This window comes from Dipodomys ordii, unplaced genomic scaffold, assembly GCF_000151885.1.
Source record: "Dipodomys ordii isolate 6190 unplaced genomic scaffold, Dord_2.0 Scaffold100, whole genome shotgun sequence".
NCBI classification, from domain to species: domain Eukaryota; kingdom Metazoa; phylum Chordata; class Mammalia; order Rodentia; family Heteromyidae; genus Dipodomys; species Dipodomys ordii.
The window spans coordinates 2,967,669-2,993,446 of NW_012267316.1; the positions used below are offsets into that span (position 1 = coordinate 2,967,669).

Genomic DNA, 25,778 nt, shown 5'->3' on the forward strand with positions numbered 1-25,778 from the left:
AATGTTTCTTTTGCATTGAGCAAGAAAGCAATCTTTAGAAGCTGGTGCCAGGTAAAGAGAGTTATCTGTGGCATGAACACAGTTACAAAATTACCTTCACAGGTCTGATGAATGGCTGCCAGATTTTAATTGGAACCTACACATGAAAAGACAGGTTCTTTTCACTGTGTATAAATAATCACAGCGCAGTGGAAATGTAGCAACTATAGGAATAGTTACAGCAAATAACTTCCTTTGGAACCTATAAAGCTCTTTTTCCTTTCTATCCATTTTTCACCCACCAGCTCTTCTTGTAGCTGGCACCTCTCTGCTTCCTAGAATTGTGGAGAATGCTCCCTAGACTTATCTTCTAATCCAGGTTTGCAATTCTGCCTCTTTGATATTTACTCACTTTCGATTTTCTTCAATATTAGGTGAAGAGTGTTTGCTTTGGTTTGCAAAAGTTCTTCTATAAATGGTTTAAAGGTTCGTTTTCCAATCATATTGGATTAGGTTCCTAAATGTGTGGTAGAGCATTCACCTGTATTGAACTTGCTAAGTGTTCCCTGCCTGCTCAGAGCTTGCCTTCCACCGGTCATTCACTACAACAATAAGCACTTGAAGCCAGAGGCCAGATTGATCTTTAATATATGTATGATGCTGAAAGGGTCAAATCTGAGCCAGAAGTATTTTGTCAAAGATTATCACAAGAATATCAGCGTTGTTAATGTCACAGAAGTAATTTTCAGCCTCATTTACATCACTAGTCTCAATGATACACTTTGGATATAGATTGTTCAGATGTAAGAATGATGCATAGTCCACACACAGACAGGTTTCACAGGAATAATCTGAGAGATTAAAAGTAGAAGAAAAACAACACAAAGGTAAATTATGTCATAGCAATAAAAATTATGTTGGCACTGAAAAAAATCTTAAAAAAGACACAAATGTCACATAATACTTTAAGAACATGAGAACTTAGGCTCAATGCAAATACGTTAGTTGAAAATAAATTAACATTGAAATATCTTCAGGCAGGCCTGGTGACCTAGATCTTTCAGTAAAGCATGAGTCTTGATTTTAACTCTCTCTCATCTCTCTCTTCTTTCTTTTTCCTTCCTTTCCCTTCCCTTATTTTCTTCTTCTTCTTTTTTTGTTTGTGCTGGTCCTGGGGCTTCAACTCAAGGACTAGGACCATCCCCAAGCTTTTTTGTTCAAGGCTGGCACTGCACCACTTGAGCCAAACCTCCAGTTCTGGCCTTTTGGTGACTAATTGGATCTAAGAGTGTCACAGGCTTATCTGCTAGGGCTGACTTTGAACTGTGATCCTCAGATTTCAGCCTCCTGAGTAGCTAGGATTATAGACGCGTGTCACCAACCCCTGGCTTGAGTTGCTTTCTAAGGTTGAGAGTCTAACCTATGACTCTTCATGATGATTTCACTGAAACCACCCCACAGGGGCATTTAAACTGTCAGCATTGTGCCAGGAAGTCCATTGAGCTAACAGTTGATGGATGATCTACATGCAAATCCTGTCTCAGACTGAATCCAGATGTTTACCAAGACCAAGACAATCAAAGAGTACGAATTATGTAACCCTCTCACCTCTGCTACATGTCAAACACAGAGGAAGTATTTAGATGACTGAGGTAGGGAAAAGTAAAATTCCACGCAAACAGGAGCCATTCTTTCCCGGGGTGAGGTCTCCCCTGCAGGCACTGTGTGTTCTGTGTGCTGGGAGGGACATGATTCCTGAGCCATGCTCCAGTGAGGGGGTTTGCGCTTTCCATTTGAAGGCATGCTAAAAGAGCCCAGCATAAGGATACTGTCCGCTGTTGATACTGGAGACCCAAAAGTAATGAGATAAGCAGTAAAAACAAGAATGGAATACGGCAACCAGAATTTAAACAGAAGCAACTTCTTCTTTTTGCTTTCTTTCTTTCTTTTTTTTTTTTTGTGCCAGTCTCAGGGTTCAAACTCAGGGCCTGGGCAGTACCTCTGAACTGTTTTGGTCAAGACTAGTGCTCTACCACTTGAGCCATAGCTCCACTTTTTGCTGATTAAAAATTGGAGATTTCTGCCCAGGCTGGTTTCAAATCAAGATACTCTGATCTCCTCAGTCTCCAGAATAGCTAGGATTATAGAAATCCAGCAAGAAAAGCAACTGTGTGAACACATGTTTTAACTTTTACTCGTTTTCATTTTGTTGTGTTTCCTGGAACTTTTCCGCTAAACACGTTCATGTATGTGTAGGTAGATACAACTGTACTTATCTAAGCTTGAATGTATAATTACCATACTATGGAATGAGATAAATAATTCAAGAGGATTTTTGTTTTTGTTTTTCTGTTTTTACATAGCCCAGAAAAGATAATGACAGAAGGGTCATTGTGTTGTATGGAAATTAGATCAACGAGATACCGAGGTGCCACAATTTAAGAGGTCAAATTGGGAGTCTTTTATATTGGAAAGTCCACATATACAGCAGGACTCCTGTCACAAAGACCAGCAGCCCAGAACAGAGCTAGCACATAACTTTTCTTAAAAAAATATATATATATATATATATATATTTGTCAAGGTGATGTACAGAGGGGTTACAGTCACATAAGTAAGATAATAAGTACATTTCTTGTTAAACTTGTTACCCCTTCCCTCATTTTCCTCCTACTTTCCCTCTCCTCCAATCCCTCCCCCCAAATTGTACAGATCATTTCCAACATATTGTCTTGTGAATATCACTGTTGCATTGGTTTCCCCCTTGTCTTTTCTCTCACCATTCTGTTTTCCCCTTCCCTTCCCTAATTCAGATAAATGTATATACAATACCAAGGTACCAAAATCAAATGTGGTAACAACAGGGGATAAACCACAGGGGGAAGAACATACAAAAGAAACAAGAAATCACATAGTGCATTAAAAACAACAACAAAGACAAACCTCTTGTGTCCATGTCTTGGAGTTTATTTCGCTTAGCATCATCTTATTTGGTTATATATACATAGCTATTGCGCTATTCTGGTTATCTAGCACATAACTTTCAAAGACAAAAACCACATGTTGTGGGGGGAGACCAAGCTTTAACAAAAGTGTTATACATGAAACAAAGAGGACTAGATGAAGATAGTTCTTTCTAATAAAGGAATTATACATAAGCAAAGCAAACTAGATGGGGATGCTTGATTCTAACAAAAGTGTCATATATAGGCAGAGCAAACTATCCAGGAAACCAATAAGGAGCAATCAGGATCTCAAATATGGAGGGGAAGCGTGAGCTTCCTACAACACGAGTTATTTTCAATCCAAAGGTTGCAAACCTCTAGAGTTCTCAGAAATTCCCCATCTTCTGTTAACTTCTATCAAGATGCCAAGATGGCATTGCTTAGATCCAGTATCCATATTTCAATTACTAAGGAAAAGACAAGAGTTGTCAGTTAAAAGATTCTGGTGACTGCAGGAAGGAAGAGGTTGGGTAGCAGATCTCATGAAAGGTTTCCCTCAAAGGCTCTTGTCTCTTCAAACTTTGTTAACATCCCTGTCCCTCAGAATGTGACTGGCTGTGGACAGCTGATGAAGATGGCTTTTGAATATACCAAGATAGGTGAAGATGAAATGAAGTTATTAGAGCCAATCCTGGTCATCAAAAACCATGTGGGCTGCCGGGCACCGGGGGCTCACGCCTGTAATCCTAGCTACTCAGGAGGCTGAGATCTAAGGATAACGGTTCAAAGCCAGCCCGGGCAGGAAAGTCTGTGAAACCCTTATCTCCAATAAAAACCACCAGAAAACCAAAAATAGCCCTGTAGCTCAAGTGGTAAAGCGCTAGCTGTGAGCTGAAGCGCTGAGGGACAGTGCTCAGACCCAGAGTTCATGACCAACAAAACAAAACAAAAAAACCACGTGGGCCTTAAAGATCATTGGAGACTCAGGGAAGAGAGCAAGACAAGGAAGAGACCTCAGGAGAAAATAATCCTAGAATGCTGGCCTCCAGTATAAGAAAATAGCTTTCTGTCATTTTAGCCCCTCTATCTGTGGTGCTTTGCCATGGTAGCCTGAGCTGACTAAGGCTCTGGGAAACCCAACTGTGTATTTGCACACACAGGACCACAATGGATGTTGATGGAGAGAAAGTCACTCACAGGGCTGTGAAGAGATATGGCTCCACTTTGAAACAGGATAGCAGGTATGAACACCTTGATATGGAAGTTGGCTTAGCATCCTGGTCCTTCAAGGAGGTCTAGGTTTTGTATAAGTCACTGCAATGCAAATAAGAAATCTTGGAATTAAGGTGTTCCTGAGGAAGATCTCCCCCTCCATTATTCTAACTCTGCCTCTCATTCTAATTTGCCTTTCCACTCCTGTGGAAGGTGTTACCAATTTTGTTCTTACCCACTCATGTATGCCCATTTCTTAGAACCAAAAGACAACACATATTTTAAATGACTGATCAGCATTAATGACTGAATTCTGGGTTGTGCTATCCTTGAGCGTGCATCAAACCCCCTGGGAGGTTTGTGAAAACTATGACAACATAGGTTGCCATCCCCTGCCTCCATACATTCTAATTCAATCTGTTTAGGGGGGAGCCTGAGGATCTGCATTTCTAACAAAATTCCAGCACCTGTGCTGCAAGACCAGGGCCCATAGCTTGGCAGTCACTCACCCAGGGCCTCAGAATGAAAGAAAACACATCATTAGATCTCATTTCTCTTCTCTGGCTCTAATCAGGTTGCACAGCAGAGAGGATATATATTTTTACTGTAATTGTATTTTAAATTAAGCCTCTGCTCAAGGTAGATGACAACTTAGAGGGTATCAGAAAAGGAGACCCTCACTGGGATTTCCTCAAATGAAGTTCCCGCAGAGCCCAGCTATATCAAGTGAGAAGACATTCTTGAAATTCCATTGAACAAGAGCTTCTTTTCTTGGGGAATGAGGAAGATTAGTTTCCTTTTTTCTTCTTCTTCCTTCTTTTCTTTCTTCTTTCCTTCCTTCCTCTCTCCTTCCCTCCCACCCTCTCTTCTTTCCATTCTTCTAAAGTTATAAAGGAATTTGAACTCAGGGCTTTGTGCTTGGTAGTCAGGTAATGTACCACTTGAGCCAATCACTAGATTTCCTTTTCTTTAGTTACTTTTCAAGCAGGATATTATTAAGTTTTTGTCCAGGCTGGTCTCAGACTACAATCCTACCTATATCTCCTATGGAACAGATCTGTCCAATCACTTCCAGCTTATTGAGATCAAAGTTTAAAAAGTTTTAAAGACTAGGCTGGCCTAGTTTTTTATCTCTACCTCTACCTTCTAGGTAGCTGAGATTACAGGCATGAGCCACTATGCTCAGTTATTTTCTTTAGGAAATAATGGCAAGAAAAATGAATACATGTTCTGTACAGACACAATTTCTTTCTGAACAATTTTGATTCAGGGTTGTGTTTTAAGGTAAAGCCAGTGAAGCCACATCTTGGAAGATGGAATATTGGAGTCTTTATTACAATAGCAGTCTACAGACTGCCCGTTGTTACAAAGGCCTGCAGCCCCCAAATACGCATAACACAGCTAGGAAACAGGCCAGAGAGAAAAGAGAAAACAAAAACAAAAATGATACCAACAAACCAATTCAGCTCTAATGGAAAGCTGAATTAGGACGCCAAGATGACTGGAGACAAGCCAGCAGACAGGTCACAGGAAGCGATCACGGAAACACACGTGGCATGGCGTAATGGCGCCTGGCCTGGTCTGGGCCTTAATAGGGTTGGCACATAGGGCAGGTCCTCAGGAAATTCCCAGTCCCAGGCACTGGACTGACAGGTTCAGTAACCTATCAGCCAAGTGCCTGCCCCTGTCTCCAAGGATCCGGCACACCCATCACCTGGGAGGCTGGCACATTTCCGTCCCCCAGCATGAAGACAAGATGCCAGACCCTATTATCCAGCATGTGGCCAATTTGGCACCAGCCAGACCTGACCTTCCTACTTGAGTTGGATGCTGGCAGATGAAAAACCTGCATGTATAGAGATCTGACTGTATTATAGTATTTACATTTTATTAATACTTTTCATTCTCTTTATTTGTAAATCACTGAAAGTCTCTGGAGTAAAGGAAAATGTATAGCCATTCCAATGATCTAAGCTAATGATTATCATTAAACTAATCATCATTAAACTATACTGATCATTAAATTCATATCGGTTATCTATTCCTTGACTTAGAAGTATTGAATTGATATTGAGCCACCAAAACAAGGGCCAGAAGAGTGACACCCTATTACAGTGAAATTGAAGAAACTGTTCAATGGATTTTACCTTGTTAGAATTGTGTTCGAACTGTTTTTATTTGAGTGATTATGGATTATAAATTGGAAGGTTTTTTTCTTGAAAAGAATGAATCTTTCTTATCATCATCTAGAGAATCCGTTAGTCAAATTTGGCATTCCCTTGGGGGTACAAACAACCAGCACTCCTGCCTCTCCTCTACACTGAGCATGAAAGAGGAAGTAAGGAGGAGGGGGATGACAAACAAACTCTGGCATGGAGGAGGCCTGTGCCCTCCTAGATTTATTTCAGTTCTTTGACTGTAAGCACACTTGCCAACTCTAGCTAACAAGCAGAAGTAAACCAAAGCAGACATTAAGGAACTGGAATGATCCTAGCCTATCTAACAACAAACAACCTCGCAAGCCATCACTTCACAAGAACCAAGGCAGCTCCAAGACCTTCAGTGACAAGTTTTCGCAGACTGTTTCACAGCCCTACTGTTGACATCACCACAAACTTCCAGCTTCGAAGGCTTCTGGCCTATGGATGCTCCTTTTCACATTTAAAGTCATGGAAGAGAAAAGTCTCTGGCCAAGACTGGGTCAGGTGTCGACCTCTAGATCAATAACTTATGGTCAGAGATCAAATCTGCTATGGCAAGTGTGGAAATTGGCTTTGTCATCAATGGTGTTCCAAAGCAGGAAGGAGATGCAGCTATATCAAGTAGTATTCACGACCCTGCTTTAACATTTGACTCTCTATGGCTCCCTAGGTTATCTCTGGTACATTAACATCACTTCCCACTTCATCATCCTGCTAAGGTGATCTACTAGTCATCACGCTCTGAGTTTAGTCTTTATGTTCTCCTAGTCAGTCATACATAATTACTGATGCTCACACATTCATATAGGGATACATGTAACTTTTTAAATTCATACGGGGGAGCCCTTTGTTTTGCTGGAAGAGGATATGGGGATTTTGGTTTTTCTTCTCTTTCTTTAGTTTTTACTTACCTTATATTAGTTGTACAAAGGAGCTGCCATTTAACAAAACAGTTTATGAATATAAAGTGTCAGGCTTGGAGGAATGGCTCAGTTGGTAGAGCCCTAGCAAGAACTAAATTGTAGTCGCTGCAGTCTTGTTCCTAAAAATATACAATATATTTTTGTTTACTACACTTTTCATTGTGTTAAATCTGAGGGAAAATCCACTTAACAAAAAGTTAGCCATGGCAATCATCATAAATGTACAGTGTGCTGGCATTAAACACACATACAATTGTTGCATAACCATCTAGAGCTGGGCGCTGGTGGCTCACACCTACAATCCTACTCTGGAGGCTAAGATCTGAGGATCATGGTTCAAAGCCAGCCCAGGCAGGAAAGCCAATGAGACTCTTATTTCCAATAAACCACCAGAAAAACCAGAAGTGGCACTGTGGATCATGTGGTAGAGCACTAGCCTTGAGCTAAAGAGCTGAGGGACAGTGCCCAGGCCCAGAGTTCAAGACTATGACCAACAAAAAAAAAGCTGGGGGTGGGTGCTACTGTCTTAGCTGATATTGTTGATATAGTTAATTATCACAATCAAGGGCATTTAGGGAGACAAAGAGACTGAAAAGCAGGAGATCCTGGAAGTACCTGTTACCAGTATTAGACATAAATCTGAAGGAGTTTAAATTAATATTCATAAACCAAACATGTACATTCATGTTTATTGAAGGTTTTTTTTACAGAATAGCCAAATGGTGGAATCAAACCAGACAACCAATGAGAAGAAAATTATATCTATATGTACATGTATATATAAATATGAAATATTAGTCATAAAGAAAATAAGGTCATGTCATTTTCAGGAAAGATTATTATTTTGAGTGAGATAATCAAAGCTTAAAAATATCAAACAACACAGATTCACTCATTAACAGAATCTAGACTTTATCATATGCAAATACATCATATACATGCAGATGTACATTCACCCATATGTATGTGTGTATGCATAGAATCCATTCACAACTATAGGAGTGTTTGAGGAGACTAGGGGAAGGGAACACAACAAAAGAGAATTTGAAATGCGAATAATATTCACATGTATGAAAATGGCATGACTCACATGTATGAAGAAATTTCAAAGCTGCTAAACAAGGAAAATTGGGAAGAAAAGAGCAATAGAGATCATTCTTATTAAAATGTAATGTATACACTGTGAAATGTCATGGTAAGGCAATGTGGCTCAGTTAACACACACTACAAAAATGAAGGGAGGGCAGGCTGGAAGGTGGCCCAGTGGTAGAGCGCTTGCCTTGCATGCATGAGGCCCTGGGTTCGATTCCTCAGCACCACATAAACAAAAAGAAAAAAGCCAGAAGTGGCGCTGTGGCTCAAGTGGTAGAGCACTAGCCTTGAGCTGAAGAGCTGAGGGACAGCTCCCAGGCCCAGAGTTCAGGCCCCACGATCGGACCTCCCCTCCAAAAAAAACTGAATGACAGGGAAAGGAAATAAGACTCTGGAAGGTTAGATATCTAAGGTGGACAGAAAGAGGATGAGTGAAGGTAAATGTGGTCAAAGTACCTTAAATAATATATAAAAATAGAACAATAATAACTGTTGGCATTGTTTTATGAAGGGGAGAATGATAATATGTTGTCTACATGTTTGGAAAGTCACAGTGAAACCCAAAGTATTTGCTAGTAAAAAAGAAATTTAACAAACATTTTTTTACATATCAGTGTCCTCTACTAAGGTATGATGTTTATTTCAAGGTCAGGATGTGTATTATATCAATCACTGCCTTCATTGTTAAGCCCAATTTGTGATAATTAGAAGGTTTATGATAAATCTTTGATGAAAATATTGACAAATAAGAGACACTACATTAGGAGATAAGGTAAGCATTAGTATTTTTTACAAACGGAAACTGGTAGTGAGTCTTAAAATGATAGTTGTTCACATTTCCAGGATGAAACCCTATCTACACAAAATAATTCAGAAAGAAGGCATAGTGAACAAATGTTATTGATGGTAATAATGGTGACAGAAAGAAACCTTTCATTATTGAATCACATTTTCTCAGAGATAACAGGGTAGAGAGAGTGAGCGTTCATTTTTTTTATATAGCAAAAGTACACAGTATATTGAAATGTGGCATTTATTTTTATGTTAAGGAGTGCATACACCTGCTGACCAGCAGGGGGTGTGAAAAGCTGGGAAATCTAAGGTTTTAGAGCAAACACTAAAACAAGGTGAAGATTCCAAACTAGGGATTTTTTTTAAAAAGCATAAGAAAGCAATTTCACACACCACAGTCTGAAAAATTGGGATTTGGGCATATTTAAAATACTCCTCAACTTAAAATGATTTTGAATTGTACATTATACCTTATCATAGGAGCACCCAGCTAAAGACATATCGGACCATGATCAATACAGGTATTCAACAATGATAAAAAAAAAAAAGGATAAATCATTTCTAACCTCAAGAAACCGATTTTTTCTTTACTGGTAATAAAATTCTCACCACCTTGATGCCAATTATCCCCAGTTCTTGAATCCTTTATTATGGCCTACAGAAAACCATAGCTAAGTGAAACCTAATGATACTATTTAAATGAATTTCCCTAGGTATGTTACAATAAGATAAATTTGTATTGCTATCACTGTGGTTTGCTTATTTTGTGAGCAAGAGTCTTTTATATTCTGCTTTGAAATTCAAGGAGAAATTCACAGATGAGTTCCACGAAAACTAATTGAGAGAAAAATTTAATTCACTTCAAGTTTACAGCACCTCTACAAATGACTGCTTACAAGAAGATTCTTTGCACACTCTCCAAAGTAAATCTTTCCTTATAATCATCCCAAACTGGTATCAGAAGGAATCTAAGCTTCTTGAAAATGATTTGACCATCTCTGAATTTTCTAATTACAGTCCAAGTTTTAAAAAATAATGAATCTGCATAGTCAACCTCATAGCTTAGGTGCATAAATTATTCCTGTTTTGTTTTAATTAAAATATGCAAATTTAGTCTGAAATCAGTTCCAATGCCTATAAAATTCACATTTGTTTGGTTCACTTCACTCTCAGGTTTTTCTTTTTTTCAAGTCTCATCAAGTCCTCATGATTAGGCCAAGGGTGCAAAAACACTTGAGTTTCCATTTATGGCCATAATATTGATAGGAGAAGGTATAATGAAAATATAAACCATTTGATATGACAACCAAAATATAATATAAAAATTGACTGGGGAATTTGTCATTAAGTCTCCTGTATCTGCTGGAGTAGAGCAAATACAATGAAGTCCATTCATAAGCCTGACCTATGATAAAATTCTGACACTGAAATGATGTTTGGGAATTTACTGATTTCTTCAGGTTGCTATTTATCACAAATCTTGTCATTCTTGTTATCTACTTAAAATTTTCTGCACTATCCTGTGTGACTTATTCTCTAAAGTATTTGGGGTTTTTTTTCTTTACAAACCTCAAAGGTAAACAAAGTTGCAAAGATGACTTGCCTCATGTTTAGCAGCTCATTATAGGGGCATGAGGAATGGATGCACACACACACACACACACACACACACACACACACACACAAGTTATGACCATCTTTAGTCCCTAACTTTTGCAACTCAATATCCAGTTTTCTTCCACTAGTACTATCATCAATACTAATTTTTATTTCAATACCCTGATTCCTAAATCTACAATTCTAGTCTAGGACTTGAAAATCAATCTCAGACATTCAACAAGTTTTTGACATGATGGTTAAAAAGTAATAATGCTCTGGATTTTTAATAGATGTTGTGGTTCATCCTCTCAACAATTGACCACTTAGGCATAGTTATGAAGCAAAAGTTACAATGACTGGATAGCCTATTCTGAAGCCCAACTTAGTATCTTATTTCTGTCTTTGGCCCATGAATTAGTTTTGCTGGAAGGCTCTGGGCAATGGGGAAGCATTAAGGATAAAGATCTTTCATTGTGGTTGAAGTTGCTCTTCCTCTGCTGTGTGAATGAAACCAGAAAGTGAGGCAGCATGGCACACTTCCTGGTTCTCATGGTTTTCAGACTCTAGAAAAAGCATTTCATTCAACCCTCAACTCCAGGGCTTTTCCTCTCAAACAGCTTTCTAGAACTGTAATTTCTAATTTTCTTCCAAATAATTATGGGAACATAGCTAAACAATTATACATCTCAACCATCATGTAAACCAGTTTAATTAACATTTGTCAGGCACGTCATATTTATACAATCGTTAGATTAGTTTTTAAAACTATGTTGCATCAAGCATTGCCACACATCAAATTAGATTATTTTTCTTCATGGCGCTAATCAGGCCTGAAGTGTTTTTATCCTTTTCATATCATTGTATTTATTTTTACTATGATATGATACTTCTGCTGAAGGTGATTCATACTAGCCAGATGCTCTATTCTATTTATTTGTATGTGTTATGTTGAATTGCCTTTGACTCAATTAAGTTGGTATTTTTAGGCAGTTAAAGCATCATTAAATTTCCTTTTCATTCATGTAATAATAAAAGGAGTGGTGGAAAGCATTCACCACCGTATCTCTGATGTAATCAGAATATACGTACAGAGAGAGGGAAGTATCCACTGTCCAGCACCCTTGGGATTTGGAGAATGAAGAGGTTGCAAACATGCATACTGATTGTGTCTTGACCTTTTGGAGCATTTATTTCAAGAAGATGTCAATCAATGTATTCTCCATGGGAGAAAATACAAAAATTGAGAAGCAAACTGTTGCTGAACTACTAGATATATGTCCAAATTACATTTAAGTTTATTATTATCATCATAATTTTAATACATTCATTTTTTTTCTAGAGTAGTAATCTAGATCATGGCTCACAGATCAACAAACGTTTACAGGCATGACGCTGAAATGAAACCAGGAATACAAGTGAAAGAAACTGTACAACCAAATAAGCTTGCATTCCAGTAGTATCGAGTGCTACAAACACATGGAGTTGTGTGGTTACATAAGCCAAAGGATTAGCATTTAGGTCACCAAATTAATTTTGTGAATGTTCTTTACTCTTTGTCAAGATTCCCTTTGCTTCCTGACACCATGTACCTTGCCAAATTAACTTCAACACTTTACCAGGATTTCTGAATTTGAAATCTCTTATCAGCAAGTATCGCTATGCAAGATTCATTAGGAGCACTGATTGTAAAACTTCAGTTGATAACATCTATTGAATCTTATCTGGAAATGGAAAGTTATTTTTGCAGAAGTCTCACATTCATGGGTTGGAATAAACAGTAAGCATAGTTTATATTTTTGCCTTGACTGTGCACTAAATTGATTTTGAAAAAATCAAGTATTGATATGGAAAATTAAAAAAAACAAATGTAATTCATTTTTTACTTTAATAGAATATTTGAATGGGAAGGTAACTTTATTTGACTTACATCTATTGCATTTATACCATATTATTCTGGCCAAACATGTTTGGGGTGACTATCCTCATATGACTAGTATTCTAAAACCCAAAGGCATTAGTTTCCAGTTCACAAAGAACACTCCTCTATAATTTACATGAGTACAATAGAAATGGAGTCTTGCTATTAACAAAAATAGATTATTTTTGCTCTGATATAAACGATGCTGTAAATTGATGTAGCAATATGTAGAAATACATTCAGCTTTCATGTCTAGAGTCAGAAAAAAATGACCTGCAGTCTGAGAGAGGAGTCCTCAAGTTTATGCACCTCCAATCTTCACAGTACCTGGACAAACACAGTGTTTCTAGCCACCCCAAACACTGTCAACTGATCAATTCTTCACCCAATTTTATCTTATTGTTTATACATCTTGGAAAATGATTTCCAGAATTTCAAATGGTAAAATAAATGGCAATTTTAAAGCAATATATAATTCAACAAAAACTGTCCTTGTTCATAAAGACAATCCTGTAGGAATAGGGCTTGCTTGGTACTGACACTGCTCAGTTAAGGAGTCCTGCTAATCAAGTCTGTTGCAAATAGTACATATGCAATGAATGTAACAGTGGGAATATGCTTTTGCTACTGACCTATATCTATAGGTAAAGAGATGTACAATTTTGAAGTTTTCCCCTCAAAATGAACACTTGGATCTATTCTTCTGGAAATACTGGGGAAAAAGCAAAGGTAAGCCATTCTATGAAAATCTAGGGTATTACATTTGTTTTGCCTCTGCTATTGCTTATGGTGATTTTCTTTCCTCCCCGTCCGCTGATTCTATTTTCCATTTTTCTGTACATGGCTGACCTTTTCTTCCCTTCTCAGGGCTTAGCTGGAAGGCCCAAATGACTCTCTTGCAAGGGTTACAGTACATGGAAATTTCTGGTTAATGTGACTGTCTCAAAATGAACCTCTGCAGGTAAATGTGGTCAGAAGGGGGGGGGCTTACAGATCATTCTATCCTCTGACCCTAATTAATCACATACTTACATGAGTCACCATACATAAGCAGCATAGAATAGATCTTGAAATGATCTGAGGACAATTTGTGTATTTTAACAAAAGGTCAGCAGTGTGGGCTATAGCTGCTTACAGATGTGATATTTTCTTTAAGTTATATCTCTACAAAATTAAGTAATAGTGTCATTATGCCAACAAGGCAAAGGAATGACACTAGGCCTACATGAAACTAGTTTATTGCCTCAATTGACATAATACCCTGATGAGTAATCACTATCTTTAGATTTTGATTTGTTGAAAGCATAGGCATAGTTCAAAGATAACTGACTTTCTCAACTTAAGAGGAATTATTTTAAACATTATCAGATGTTCAGTATTTGCTAATACCAACTGGGTTCATGTCAATAATATAATGTTTGGTCAATTTCTTGTATATTGAAAAATGTACAAGTTAACTTCTAGCCATGCATTTGCTGAAAGGATATTTCTTTTTTTCTTTTTTTTTTTTTTTTTTTGTCAGTGGTGGGGCCTGAACTCTGGGCCGGGGCGCTGTCCCTCAGCTCTTCAGCTCAAGGCTAGTGCTCTACCACTTGAGCCATAGCACAGTTCTGGCTTTTTCTGTTTATGTGGTGCTGAGGTATCAAACCCAGGGCCTCATGCATGCAAGGCAAGCACTCTACCACTGAGCCACCTTCTCAGCCCCTGAAAGGATATTTCTTAAGAAACAAAAGCTACTGTACCTTTTTTCTTTGTAAAACTCTTGTCTTCATACTGAACTATCTATAAGCAAGTGCTCTTTAATGAGGTACAAGTATAAGTAGAGACACTAGCCTGAATATCTTTCTCTGCCACCTTTGGGCCTGACCCCTGGCTTCTTCCTTGCTCTTGAGAGCCAGTTTCCATGCCCTTTCTGGGACTTATCACAGGTGGGACCATAGTACAGATTATGGACAGAGGCACATCTTTATGACATTCTCAGTGCAAGCTTTTCCAGTGATTTGAGGTTACCTTGGTGCTGCATTAACCAAATGTTCTGTTGATGGCAAGCAGGGCTGTATCTCAGCTGGCATCATTAAAGGGCTAAGAGCAGAGCCCACTTAATATATTATCAGATGGTGGATGGTCTCCAGGACCTTTGCTGCTGGGTAAAGGCTAGAGAAGCCCACACAGAACCACTAGTGTGGCTCAAGGCCCATGGACTCAATGCTTTTTTTTTTTTTTAAAACATCAGACAGAGGGCACAGAGCCAATAAGGAGGTGTCAATCAGTCTGGAGAGGAGCAGATCGCTGTGGACTGGGGATGGACTCCCCGAGTTGTGGTTGCTTAGTAGAAAAAAATATAACTTCAATATCCACTTAATGAAACTCATTCCTTTCTTGTAGAAAACCCCAGAGGTGATTTCCCTAGAAAGGAAAAAAAAAGTCTTAGAATAATTTTGAGTTAGTCATTCAAAAGCATACTCTAAATATCTAAATTTTATTCCTGTGATATTTAGCCTTGCCCTAGAAAAAGTAAAAGATTACTCCTATCTATCAAAAAGTCCATAAATATCATTCCTATTCTTTATTTGGTAAGAATGAAGGATATCACCACCTTAAACTGCAAGTTTCAATACAAGATCTTATTAATTACATGACTATGAAATATTTTTGAATGTGTGTAAAATTATTCTGCTAATCAAAATGCTTAGTTTTTACTCATTTTATGTGGGGGGGGGAGGCTTTTTTCCATCATGTCCTCTAGCTCCATAAACAATGTCTCCAATCAATCACAACTGCCTCTTTATAAGAAACACACAATGTTGGAAGAGAAACAGCATAGAAAGTACTTTGTCTAGACAACTTCATAACTCAATAGAACTTCTGATCTGTACTATGGGACTTTATGATACACAAGAACTGAGATCACAGGTACCTGGTGGCCTTTCTGATGAGATCAGCTTCAATCAAATGGGAAAAAATAATTAAGCACATTTGGGCTCTTGTTCACATTAAATATCATCATGATCATATACCATAAAAACATTTATCTAGTTTTTGTTGGTTCTGTATTCTGGCAAGGCTCAGATATCTGAACTTGTCCTCGGTCTTTAAGTCCTATTTTTGCTGACATACCTAAGTTATTAAAACTTTTCAGTACTATAAAGTTATGATTGTCCTTAGCAAATTTAGATTACTAATTACTTTTCTCAATTTTGCCTTATTAAGAGCGTTAACATTCACTGAACGTTTTTGTGTGCCAGGAATTGTTCTAAATCCTTTAAGTACATTTGTTTATTTAGAGCTTATTTGAATGGTTATTCCTGAGTCAAATGCTACTTATTACTTATTTCTATTTAATAGATGTAGAACCCCTGCAATGTTGTTTCACCCTTTTAAGTGACATTTGGAACCATTCTGCTATGGTGTCTTACATAGTAGGTTTTTAAGACTAAATTTATTCTGTTAGCAAAAAGTAAATCCAACCAAGTGCTGATGGTACACACTTGTAATACTGGTTACTCAGGAGCCTGAGAATTGAGGATCTGGACAAATCCATCAGACTCTCTGATAAACCAGCAAAATGCTGAAAGTGGAGGAGTGGCTCAAGGTAGAGCACCAGTCTTAATCAAAAAAAAAAAAAAGCTAAACAAGAGCAGAAGACCCTGAGTCCAATTCCCCAAGACTGCACACAAAAAAAGAAAGTCCATTTAAGTTTTCCCTACTTGAAAAAAAAATACCTATTAAAGCTACTAACATTATGTGTCAAGTCTAATAAGAGCATTTTATTGATTCACTTAATCTTCACTTTTGTGATGTATACACCACTGTTAATCCTGCTGTATGGACGGGAGAACTGAATACAGAAAGGCTAAGTGATTTGCCTATAGTCACACAGCTAGGACTTCTTAGAAACTCAAGAGAGACAGAGAGAAAAAAAAATCTCTTGACTGTTATCGTAATTATATCTGCCTACTCTTCCTTGCCACTGCTCTTTGCACCTGAACAAATTGGTCCATCTTTCTAAGTCATACCAACCCTGTTTATAAAAGGTGGGGTAGTCCCAGGATCCATAATCCATGAGGTCCCTTTAAATACTCCAATTGACTAGGTACCCAAGCCCCTGCAAAGTATCTTAGTAAGAGATCCATTTTGGCCAATCCAAAGCCTAAAACATCAACTTTATCTCCAACTGTGATCCTAAACATTTCTCTGTCTGTCTCTGTGGATGTCTTTGGAAAGGGATCTGGACTACAGATGCTAAAGAGGTAGAAAGTGTTCTGGTGTTATCCATTTCCTCTCAGCCTCTGAAACCCTGTCCAGATAATCTTCACAGTGCTGTGCAAATCCTGGTGCCACCCTTTTCTCTGCACTTGCTGTGTGCCCAGGGCAAGTGGTGCATTCCTCAGTATCTTTCTCAATAAAGTGGGGATAATAATAGAACTACTTCAATTGAGCTTTGTGTGGGTTAATTGAGATGATATTATGAAGCTGGTAGAACAGAACTAAACCTAAAGTAAATAGCATGAACTATTGCAGAAGACTTCTGCTCCTCCTTATGAATAGCAAATTACTACAATCTCAACTGCACTCAGTTCCCTTGTTGCCTGAGGAAACCTCTGACTTCTCCCAACATTGGGGGGCAAATAATTGAGCTCACCCTTGGTGTCATCTTGAGAAAAGAAAATCTAAGTTATCCAATGGTTAATATCGACACAGCATGAAACTGAACAACATGGGGTATGTTACTATAACTAGGTAGCAGTATCACTAAGAATAATCAGTTGTTCAGGCAGATTTTTTTTAAGTTTGTAAAGAAAATGTATTATTGCACCCATCCCTCTTTTGATAAGCTAAGAGATAATGACTTTACTAAATGTGATTAAAGTACATTTTGGGGGACAGTATTATAGAACATCAGGACCATTTTTTCCTCTTAAATAGCACAGTCTTTCATTATAGAAATTATTTCAACATTTAAGGCAATGAAAAGGGAAATATAGGGAAATTTGACTCTTGTTTTGTGCAGTATGATAACACCATTGAGAGCTTTTAATGCTACCTGGAGATCTTATTGATACTCTTATTAGTGTAAATTCATTTTACACCATGGAAGCACTTCGTAAATCAATCCTGAGTCTTAAAGTATGTTATTACAACACAACCAGTCAGGGAATGTTAGAAATTTAAGACACCAAGGGAAGTTTCTGACAGCAAGGGAAGTTTATGAAGTACGTTTACTCTTTGCTAAGTTATGTGTACAAATAGGATATGATTGGATGCAGGATAGAAGCAATACCCTGAAAAAGTAAAGCTTGTCAAGCTAAAAGAGATAACAGAGATTACATCATCCACCAGAAGCCCAGAGGGATTAAGTGATTTGTCTGAGGTTGTGTTGGTAATGAGTGGATGGTCCACATTTCAGTGAAGGAAGGCCCATTCTTTTGCAGCAAGCATTCAGACATCATATTACAATGGCAATACCAGTAAAGAATTTCAATAGACATACTTGCTGCATGCACAGGATGGACCAATGAACTAGATTAATCTACCAGACTCAAAAAACAGCTTTCTTCCCATTCCATTCTCTGTTCCATTCCTCTCCTAGCTACAAGAAGGATACTTTGTTATCTCCACTTTACAGATCAGTTCTGGGGAAACTCATTCTCTGTGACATGATAAACTCTTCATAGTTAGCGAGTTCCAGGGACGGGGACCACTCAGTCCTGCCTCTGGACTTTTCCTGTGGACTGGCTACTTCCCTCCTGGACATCAACAGGACCATGTTTTTCCCACTGGAAAAATCCATATTTTAATCTGTGAGGATGGTCTAAGCTGCGTGAAGCACTACTCACTGGCCAAGAGAAAGCAAAACCATTCTCAGGATTCCCAGGCCACAGCAAAGGTACCATTTACTTCATATTTAAATGTATCTAAAAGAGAAATTCCTAGATCTTAAGTACTATGCTACACTTTGAAGTTAAAAATCTCCTGCAAATTGATGGATGTGCTCCTACTTCCGGGGAGAGGCCACTAAAGTCATAGAACCAATGTCACAGCAAAACATCTCAGATTCGCCAATCTGTGACATGACCACGGTGTTTTGGAAACATTCATTCCCAGCCAAAATGAGGAGATGTTATATTTAACTGTTTGGAAACTTCTTTTATTACAAAAAATATATATAGTAATGGTATTTTTCCAATACAAGTGTGATAATACTCAATAAAGCATGGTGTACTTGATATTATGAACAGAACCGTCTGTCAGTTCCTGGCCCCTCCAGTCTCTACAACACACTCTTGGTAGCAAAATGCAAATATTACAAAAAAATAAAGAGGCCTTTGGACAGTTGCATGAGCAGTTGGGATGAGGGCCAGGAAAGCCCTCTTTCCTCAATTCCTCATACTTTTGGCTTTGACTTTACTTGTAGCACTTTTCCAAAGGAATTGAGACAAACCCTTCTCTGCCCCTCAAAGGGAGGAAGATTAAAAAACAAGGAAAAGGAAAAAAAAAGCTTGTCACTCACAAGCAGCTAGGGACAAAACCAGGGCCAGAGTTACAGGGGCTTGGGGCTGGGGGAGGGGGGAAGGGGGGAGTTAGGGAAATTAGGGATCAAAAGAAACTGGGGTAAAGTGCACAGTTACTGTCAAAAATATATTATTTTTTTTCATTCTAAGAAAATTAAGAGAATTTGATCTAATGAACTAGATTTGCTGACCTTTTAATACAATTGGTTTTCATGGAACATACAATCACCATCGGACATTAAAAAAAAAAGACTAGTTTGCTTTAAAAAAAATTTGCTTGGAGTTATCTACAGGAATCTTGTGGGCACAATTCAAGCATCACATTCTTCAGCTCTTTGGCTATTGAATGGTTTCCTCAGATCAGTCGGCAGAGACTGACTGGAATGGTTTCCTGCCATCTTCGCTCTCCTTCCCCTACACGCCAGTGCTGTTCTCCAGTTCCCGGTCTTCCACCCCTTCGGCAGGAGACCTGGAAACCAGGAAGAGTTTCTCCTTGTTTGTAAACTGCCTCTGCCCGCCCTGAGGTTGCTGGGCCTCGGGTGACTCTTGGCTGGGACCCTCCGAGGGGCTCTGCTCGGGGCTGGACGAGGGGGTGGCCACACCGTCCGGTCTAGTACTGACTCCGGCTTCCACCACCGACTCCACCGAGGTGTCGGCCTCCCGCAGCGGGGTGTAGCCCTTATTGCGGCCGCAGGACGGCTCCTCCGACCGCGAGCTCCGCGAGTCCCGCCGGGCGCGGGGCGAGTCCTCCGAGCGTAGGGGGGACGCGGGGCCGGCGGCCTTGTCCGGAGGAGGACTGGAGTCCCGGGCCGCCCGGCTGGAGGAGGGTGGGGGCTCCGGCGAGGGCGGCGCTCGGTAGTCCGGGAGCCCGCTGGTGCTGCGCCGCCGCCAGGTCGCCTTCCCGCCGGTCCTGGGCAGGCGTCCGCCCTGCCCCCTGGCGGTGCGCCCCGGCGCTGCGCTCTCCGCGGGCTCCTCCAGCTCGCCCGCCGCCCAGCGCGCGCCGCCCTCGGCGCCTCGGAGCTCGGTCAAGCTCAGGTCCAGCTCGCCCTGCGGGATCTCCCGGGATCCGCGTTCCCCGGGCGGCCGATGCCAGCTGCAGCTCGCCCCTTGCGCGTCCCCGTCGCGGTCCCCCTGGAAGGGCGCCAGCGCCAAGGCGCTCAGCGAGGAGCCCACCAGGGAGCTGGCGGTGCTCTGGCGCCCCCAGCTCTCGGGCGGGCTGCCGGGCGCCGGGCTGCTGCTGCCGCTGGCGGCTTTGGTGCGGGTGGCGGAGGCCGCAGCCACCGCGGCGATCGCGGTCCGGCGACGGCTGGCCAAGCAGGAGCGCTCGCGGTAGATGCTGTAGACGGCCTCGGCCAGGCTCGGGGGCTCCCGAGGGCAGCCGGGGGACGAGTCTAGGTCTGGGGGGGACGCCGTGGCCCGGGCTCCGCTGCTGCCGCCGCCTCCTACCGCCCCAGGGTGGGGCCAGGAGCCCCGGGCCAGCAGCGCGGCCGCCCCGAAGGCGTCCCCGGAGCCCGCGCAGCTGCCAGGCTTCAGCTCCAGCCCCCGAGACTGCACGTAGCTGAGGAAGCCATTGAGCGGCGCCGCCCCGGGGGTGGCCGAGGCCGGCGCCGAGGACGAGGAGGAGGCGGCGGCGGCGGCCGCCAGGTCTTTGGCGCGGAGGCTGTGCACGTCGATGACGGTGGAGTAGAGGTCCCGCAAGTTGATGACCTTCGTCTTCTTGTCCCGGTTTTCGTGGAGCACGGCGTTGGCGCAGATGAAGAGGAAGATGCCGATGCCCATGATGAGCGGCCCGAAGACCTTGAGCTTGTCCGAGTGCAGATAACCCGAGAAGATGCGGAAGAAGAAGCCCACCGACGTGGCGGGGGACGAGGAAGAGGAGGAAGAGGCGGCCGAGCGCGCCGGAGGGGTGCTCTGGGATACACCCGTGGAACTGGAGTTGACGCCCTCTGGGGTCCCCGGGTGACCCCTGGACGGGGTGCTGCCGTTACTAGCCGCTGTCTGGACGCGCAGGCCGCTGCCCGCAGGGGGCGGCTGCTGTTTGGCGCCCTCCCTGTGGGCCCCGTTAGCCTTGGGCCAGTAGCCCACCACCGCCATGGCGATGCCCACCAGCAGCACGAGGATCCCGCAGAGTGCGATGAGCCCGGAGATGGAGCACAGCTTCAGTTTGCCCTTCACCACCACCACGTCGTTCTTGCGTCTCCTCTTGGCTTTCCTCTTGCGCTTGGGGACCTGGCTGGGGGGCCGGAGGGGATCCTGCTTCCGGGCGGAAATCCTCAGCAGGCCGCCTGTGGCGATCATGGCGACCTGGAGGAGAGGAGCAGGGTTGGCCCCTGGGACAGGGGTGGAGGCCAAGGCTTGTTGTGGGAGGGCGCCAGCTGACCACCAGCTTGCTCAGTCACCTCCTCCTGCTACAAAGCAGAGGAGACAATCAGAAGGCTGCAGCAACACCCCACATGCCACTATTACCAGATTCCCAGTTCCCACTCCGTGTGTGTCCCTGCCTCACCCCGGGGCCAGCCAGCCCAAGGGCCTTGTACAGAGACCAGAGAGGGCTGAGTTAGGGATCAAGGGAAGGAAATGTTTCAATAACTGGTCTGTGGAGATGAAACATTGTGAGAGAAGCCTTTTTGCCCTTCCCCTCTGCCACAGGCCACACTGGCTATCTCCAGACATTGTTCATTTCAAACCCTCCTGGCTGGCAGCCAGTGGAGTTCTGATTATTAGTAAAAACTCAGGGTTTAGGAAATGGAAGTCGTGGTGGAGAACTTTTCTGGCAAGAGCTTTTCTTTCCCTTTGACCCATGGAGAGGCCATGGGGAGTCAGGTCTCTAAGGAGACACATCTGACAAAGTGGAGAGAAGAGTCACTAACAGTCCTGAAAGTTATTATTGTATCAAGATAAAAGGAATTCATTTCGCTAGGGAGAATGAAAGGCCATGTATACTGTCAGAAAGATGTCTTATTTACCTCAGATAATTGATCAGAGTTCATTGCTAAGAAAACGCCAGAAATATGTCAACATTCTGGCTATAAAAAAAATCCCTTCATAAAGTTGTCTCTCATCTATTCTGGCTCCTCCAGCTAACTAAAGACTCTCAGCCTTCACATTTCCACTGCAACATCTGGACAGCTTCTTGGGGTGGAATATTTAGTTTTAGGTAACTGTTATGTAACTGAGCTCTTCCTTCTGGCCTTCGCTCCTCCCACAGAGGAGCTCCCTTAAAGGTATCTTGTGCTTCCCTCGGGGAATTTGAGAAGTCTCCTGGCATCTCCAAGAGAAAGATCTTTCTATCATGTGGGGAAATTATAATCTTAAAAAAAGGCCCAGTCTGCAATAATAGTTTTCTGGTCCCTCATTAATGAGCCAGCAGCACCCCCATGGAATCTCAGTATTCAAATAAGTAGGCAATAAAAGTGAGTAAAGCAGGCTGCAAAAATGATGGTTTCCAGGATAACACCTCCCCCAGCAAAAGCTGATGTCTCCTCCTTTACTTCTGAGGTGGTTTTAGGGAAAGGGTGGTGGCAACCATCAATGGACTCTCCTTGGGAAGTTTATTAGGTGGTTTGTAATACAGTCTGGATAGGTAAGTTCACATGCCTATTTGTGGTTGCTGTTAGCTCCTTAAAATTCCAGTCCTGCTGGATCTTCAGAGTAAAACATTTTCTGTTCCACTGGGTGTGTTCCCTTCTATAATAGAGATGCTAAAATTAAGGGTATGCATGAATCGGAAAGAGATGTAGGTATTACTTACAGGCCAGTTGGTATTTTATCCTTTCTGAGAAAAGTCATGTTTTGGAATAAATTACCCTTTGAAAATGTGGGGTTACTTAGGTAGAATTTTGTTTTTAATTGGTGCTTGGGTGCAAAGCTTTGGCCCTTGGTTCTTTTCATGTTATAATATAAGCAGAATATAAGTAGGATATAAGCAGGATCTTTCTCCATGTGGGCAAGTAAATGGTAATGAGCTCTTTACAAGCAAATCAGTGTCCCTTTGGAACTTAGTTGGGGCTTCATAAAAAGAGAACCACTAGGTAGGTTAGGGAGAGGTTAATGGAGAGACTACATCTCTAAATCTTTACATTTTTTTTAAAGGAGCTACAGCTGTAAGGGCAAATACACTGAAGGGGAGGGAGGAGAGAAGACTGACTTACTGTCTATCCTAACCTCCAAATAATCACATTGATTATGTAGATTATTACTGAAACATAGAGAACCGCTGTTGTATGTGAACCCTAGATTCCAGCATCTTCAACAATCTGAAAATCTGTGTTATTTACGCGAGGATTTAAGAACCAGACATTTTAGAGGCAAATCCACCTTGCATGTACAGGGAGGATCTCCCTGAGAAGAAGGTCTTGGGTTTCCTTGGGCATCAGCAAGGTGCACCAGAGTGCCGGACGCTTACAGGAGGCTAGCACCCACTTGTATTCCTCCTCTGAAAGGCAACTTTGGCTCTTCCAGAACATAAGGGAGGTTGGAATGGATTTCAACAATCTCTTTAAAATTAGTTTAATAGCTAGTAATTAGCTCCCTGTTTTATTATTCCTTCAGCTCTGTTGAAAGCTGAACTCCTTTTCAACCAGTCACCATCTGGCTTGAGATCTTCTCAAACAAAGGTCGGGCACCACCACGGAAAGACCCACCTTTGAGCCTTTCCTTTAGACCTCTGGAAAGCAAGGAAACTTCGCAGCAGAGGTGGGCCTCCCTGGCCACTGCCTGCCTGCCTGCCTGCCAGCCAAGGTGCTGGGTCTTCCTGTGATTAAGGAGTGGGGGGTGGGGAAGCCAAGGAGGGATGTCTAAAAATACAACTGCTCGGGAGAGAGAGTCAAGTTCTCGGCTCGTGATGGATGGAGCCCCACTTGGCGCCTAGGGGCTCAGAGTCTGGGGCTGCATGCGCCATACTGTGCCCCCTCCCGCCCCCGCGCCCCCGGTTCCCCAGCCGGGGTCCTAGACCCCAGCCCCTCACCGGCAGGGCGGCGCGCCCCTGGCTCCTGGCTCGGGTCTGTTCCCCCTAGCTGAAGTCACATGAGTGCCGCAGCTGCGAGGCCGCCCGCGGAGAAGGGCGGCGGGGGCCCACGGAGGACCATTCCCAACTCGCTCTCCTGTGCAGCGCGGCCCCGGGTGGCCCGCCCCAGGAGAGCATCTCGCCCTGGGGTTCGGGGACTTCGAAACAGAAGGGCTGGGGAGGGGCGCTCAGGGGGCTGGAGGGTGACAGAATTGTTCAAAATGGCAGCACGACAGAAGCAAACAAGGTCCCCTCACTTACCCTGGGAGACCGGAGCAGCTCCGGGCTGGTGAACGGGCGCTCGGGCGACACAAAGGAAGCATGGAGAAACTTTTCAGCCCGAGCCGACGGCAGGGCGCAGGGACAGCGCCTTGGGGCCCTGCACGCGAGCGCGGCTCAGCTGCCCAGCGGGGGCGATCGTCCACCCCCGGCTCGCAGCCCCCTCGGGCGCTGTGGCGGGAGCCATTTCCAAGAGTTTCCAAGAAGTGTCAGGTCCTCGGCATCCTGCATGCCGCCCCGGAGTCCTTCTCCCCCTCTGGCGCTCCTCCTCCAGCTCCTCCCCGGCGGCTCCTCCCGCCGCGCTCCTCGCCGGCCCCCGGGTGGCCGCGCGCTCCCCTATGATCCCCAGCCTCGAGCCTCTTTTGTGTGTGGCTGCGGCGCGCCGGGCTCCGCCGGGTGGAGTTGAGCCCGCGGCGGCGGCTTGGGGCGGCCGGACTAGCTAGCAGCTGTTGCTAAGAGACCGGAGCCATGACACAGGGAAATTGCGGCAGGATGGCAATCGGTACCCGGCCCCGACTCTGTTGTCGGGAGCGCACCCGCCCTCCGGCCCGCACCCCCAGCCTCCTCCTCCCTCTCTCCCCTCCCCCGCCACCCTGTCCCTCCACCCCCACCCCGTCTACTTCTTCCCCCGTCGGCCAGTCCCTTCCCAAGCCCCGCGTCTCCCCAAACAGGGATGTGAAGGGGGGTGGCAGCGGGCGCGCGCGGGTGCAGGTGCAGCGCAGGTCAGGTGCCGGGCGCTTATCTTCGCGGTCAGCTTTGTTCTTTTCTTCTGAACTACTTGTCTGAGCAGCGGAGCAAAGAAGATCCAAAGAAAAGGCCTTCCCCTCTCTGGGGAGTCCCCTGATCTGTGCCCTAGGGGCGCTTTCCTGCGCGCCAAGGGTAGTGAGTGTCTCTGTTTCTCCCTCTCCTCCTGCGCCCCTCCCTCTCCTCCGCCCCCTCCACTCTGCTTTCCTGCCTCAACTCTAGGACAAGACCCCCCCCTCCCCCCGGGATGTTTCCTACTCCCACTTGGGAGTTTGTGGTGTGGACGCCCAGCGAGCACAGTAAGTTGTCCCCGGAGAACTCGGGCCCCCGCCGAGCTGCGCGCGCTGCCACGCTCACTTTTGCCAGCCTTGGTCTGAGGCCGCCGCGCTCCAGCCCCGCGCAGCTTTGTGATTTGGGGATCACCGCCGCTTCCCCTCCCCCGTCCCTCAATCTACCCAGACCGACAGCTGCGGTGATTCGAATTTGCTCTTCCTTGGGCAGCCCCCGTCATTCCTACCCAGTGCGGTAATGAGCTAGAATTAAAAGAACTCTAATTCACTAGGATCAGGGTTAGAAT

The 25,778-nt window shown here is 43.3% G+C and overlaps 1 protein-coding gene across 1 annotated transcript; it reads right to left on the reverse strand.

Moving 5' to 3' along the window:
* Positions 1-19,321: 19,321 nt before the first annotated feature.
* Positions 19,322-21,614, reverse strand: Tmem200c (transmembrane protein 200C). The gene has a single exon (XM_013027162.1). The coding sequence runs from the start codon at positions 21,469-21,471 to the stop codon at positions 19,588-19,590; it is 1,884 nt and encodes a 627-aa protein (XP_012882616.1). The 5' UTR covers positions 21,472-21,614; the 3' UTR covers positions 19,322-19,587.
* Between the last annotated feature and the right edge of the window lie 4,164 nt (positions 21,615-25,778).

What these genes read in the sequence shown, in the direction of transcription:
- Tmem200c (XM_013027162.1), bottom strand. Translation starts at nt 21,471, where the DNA reads ATGATCGCCACAGGCGGCCTGCTGAGGATTTCCGCCCGGAAGCAGGAT.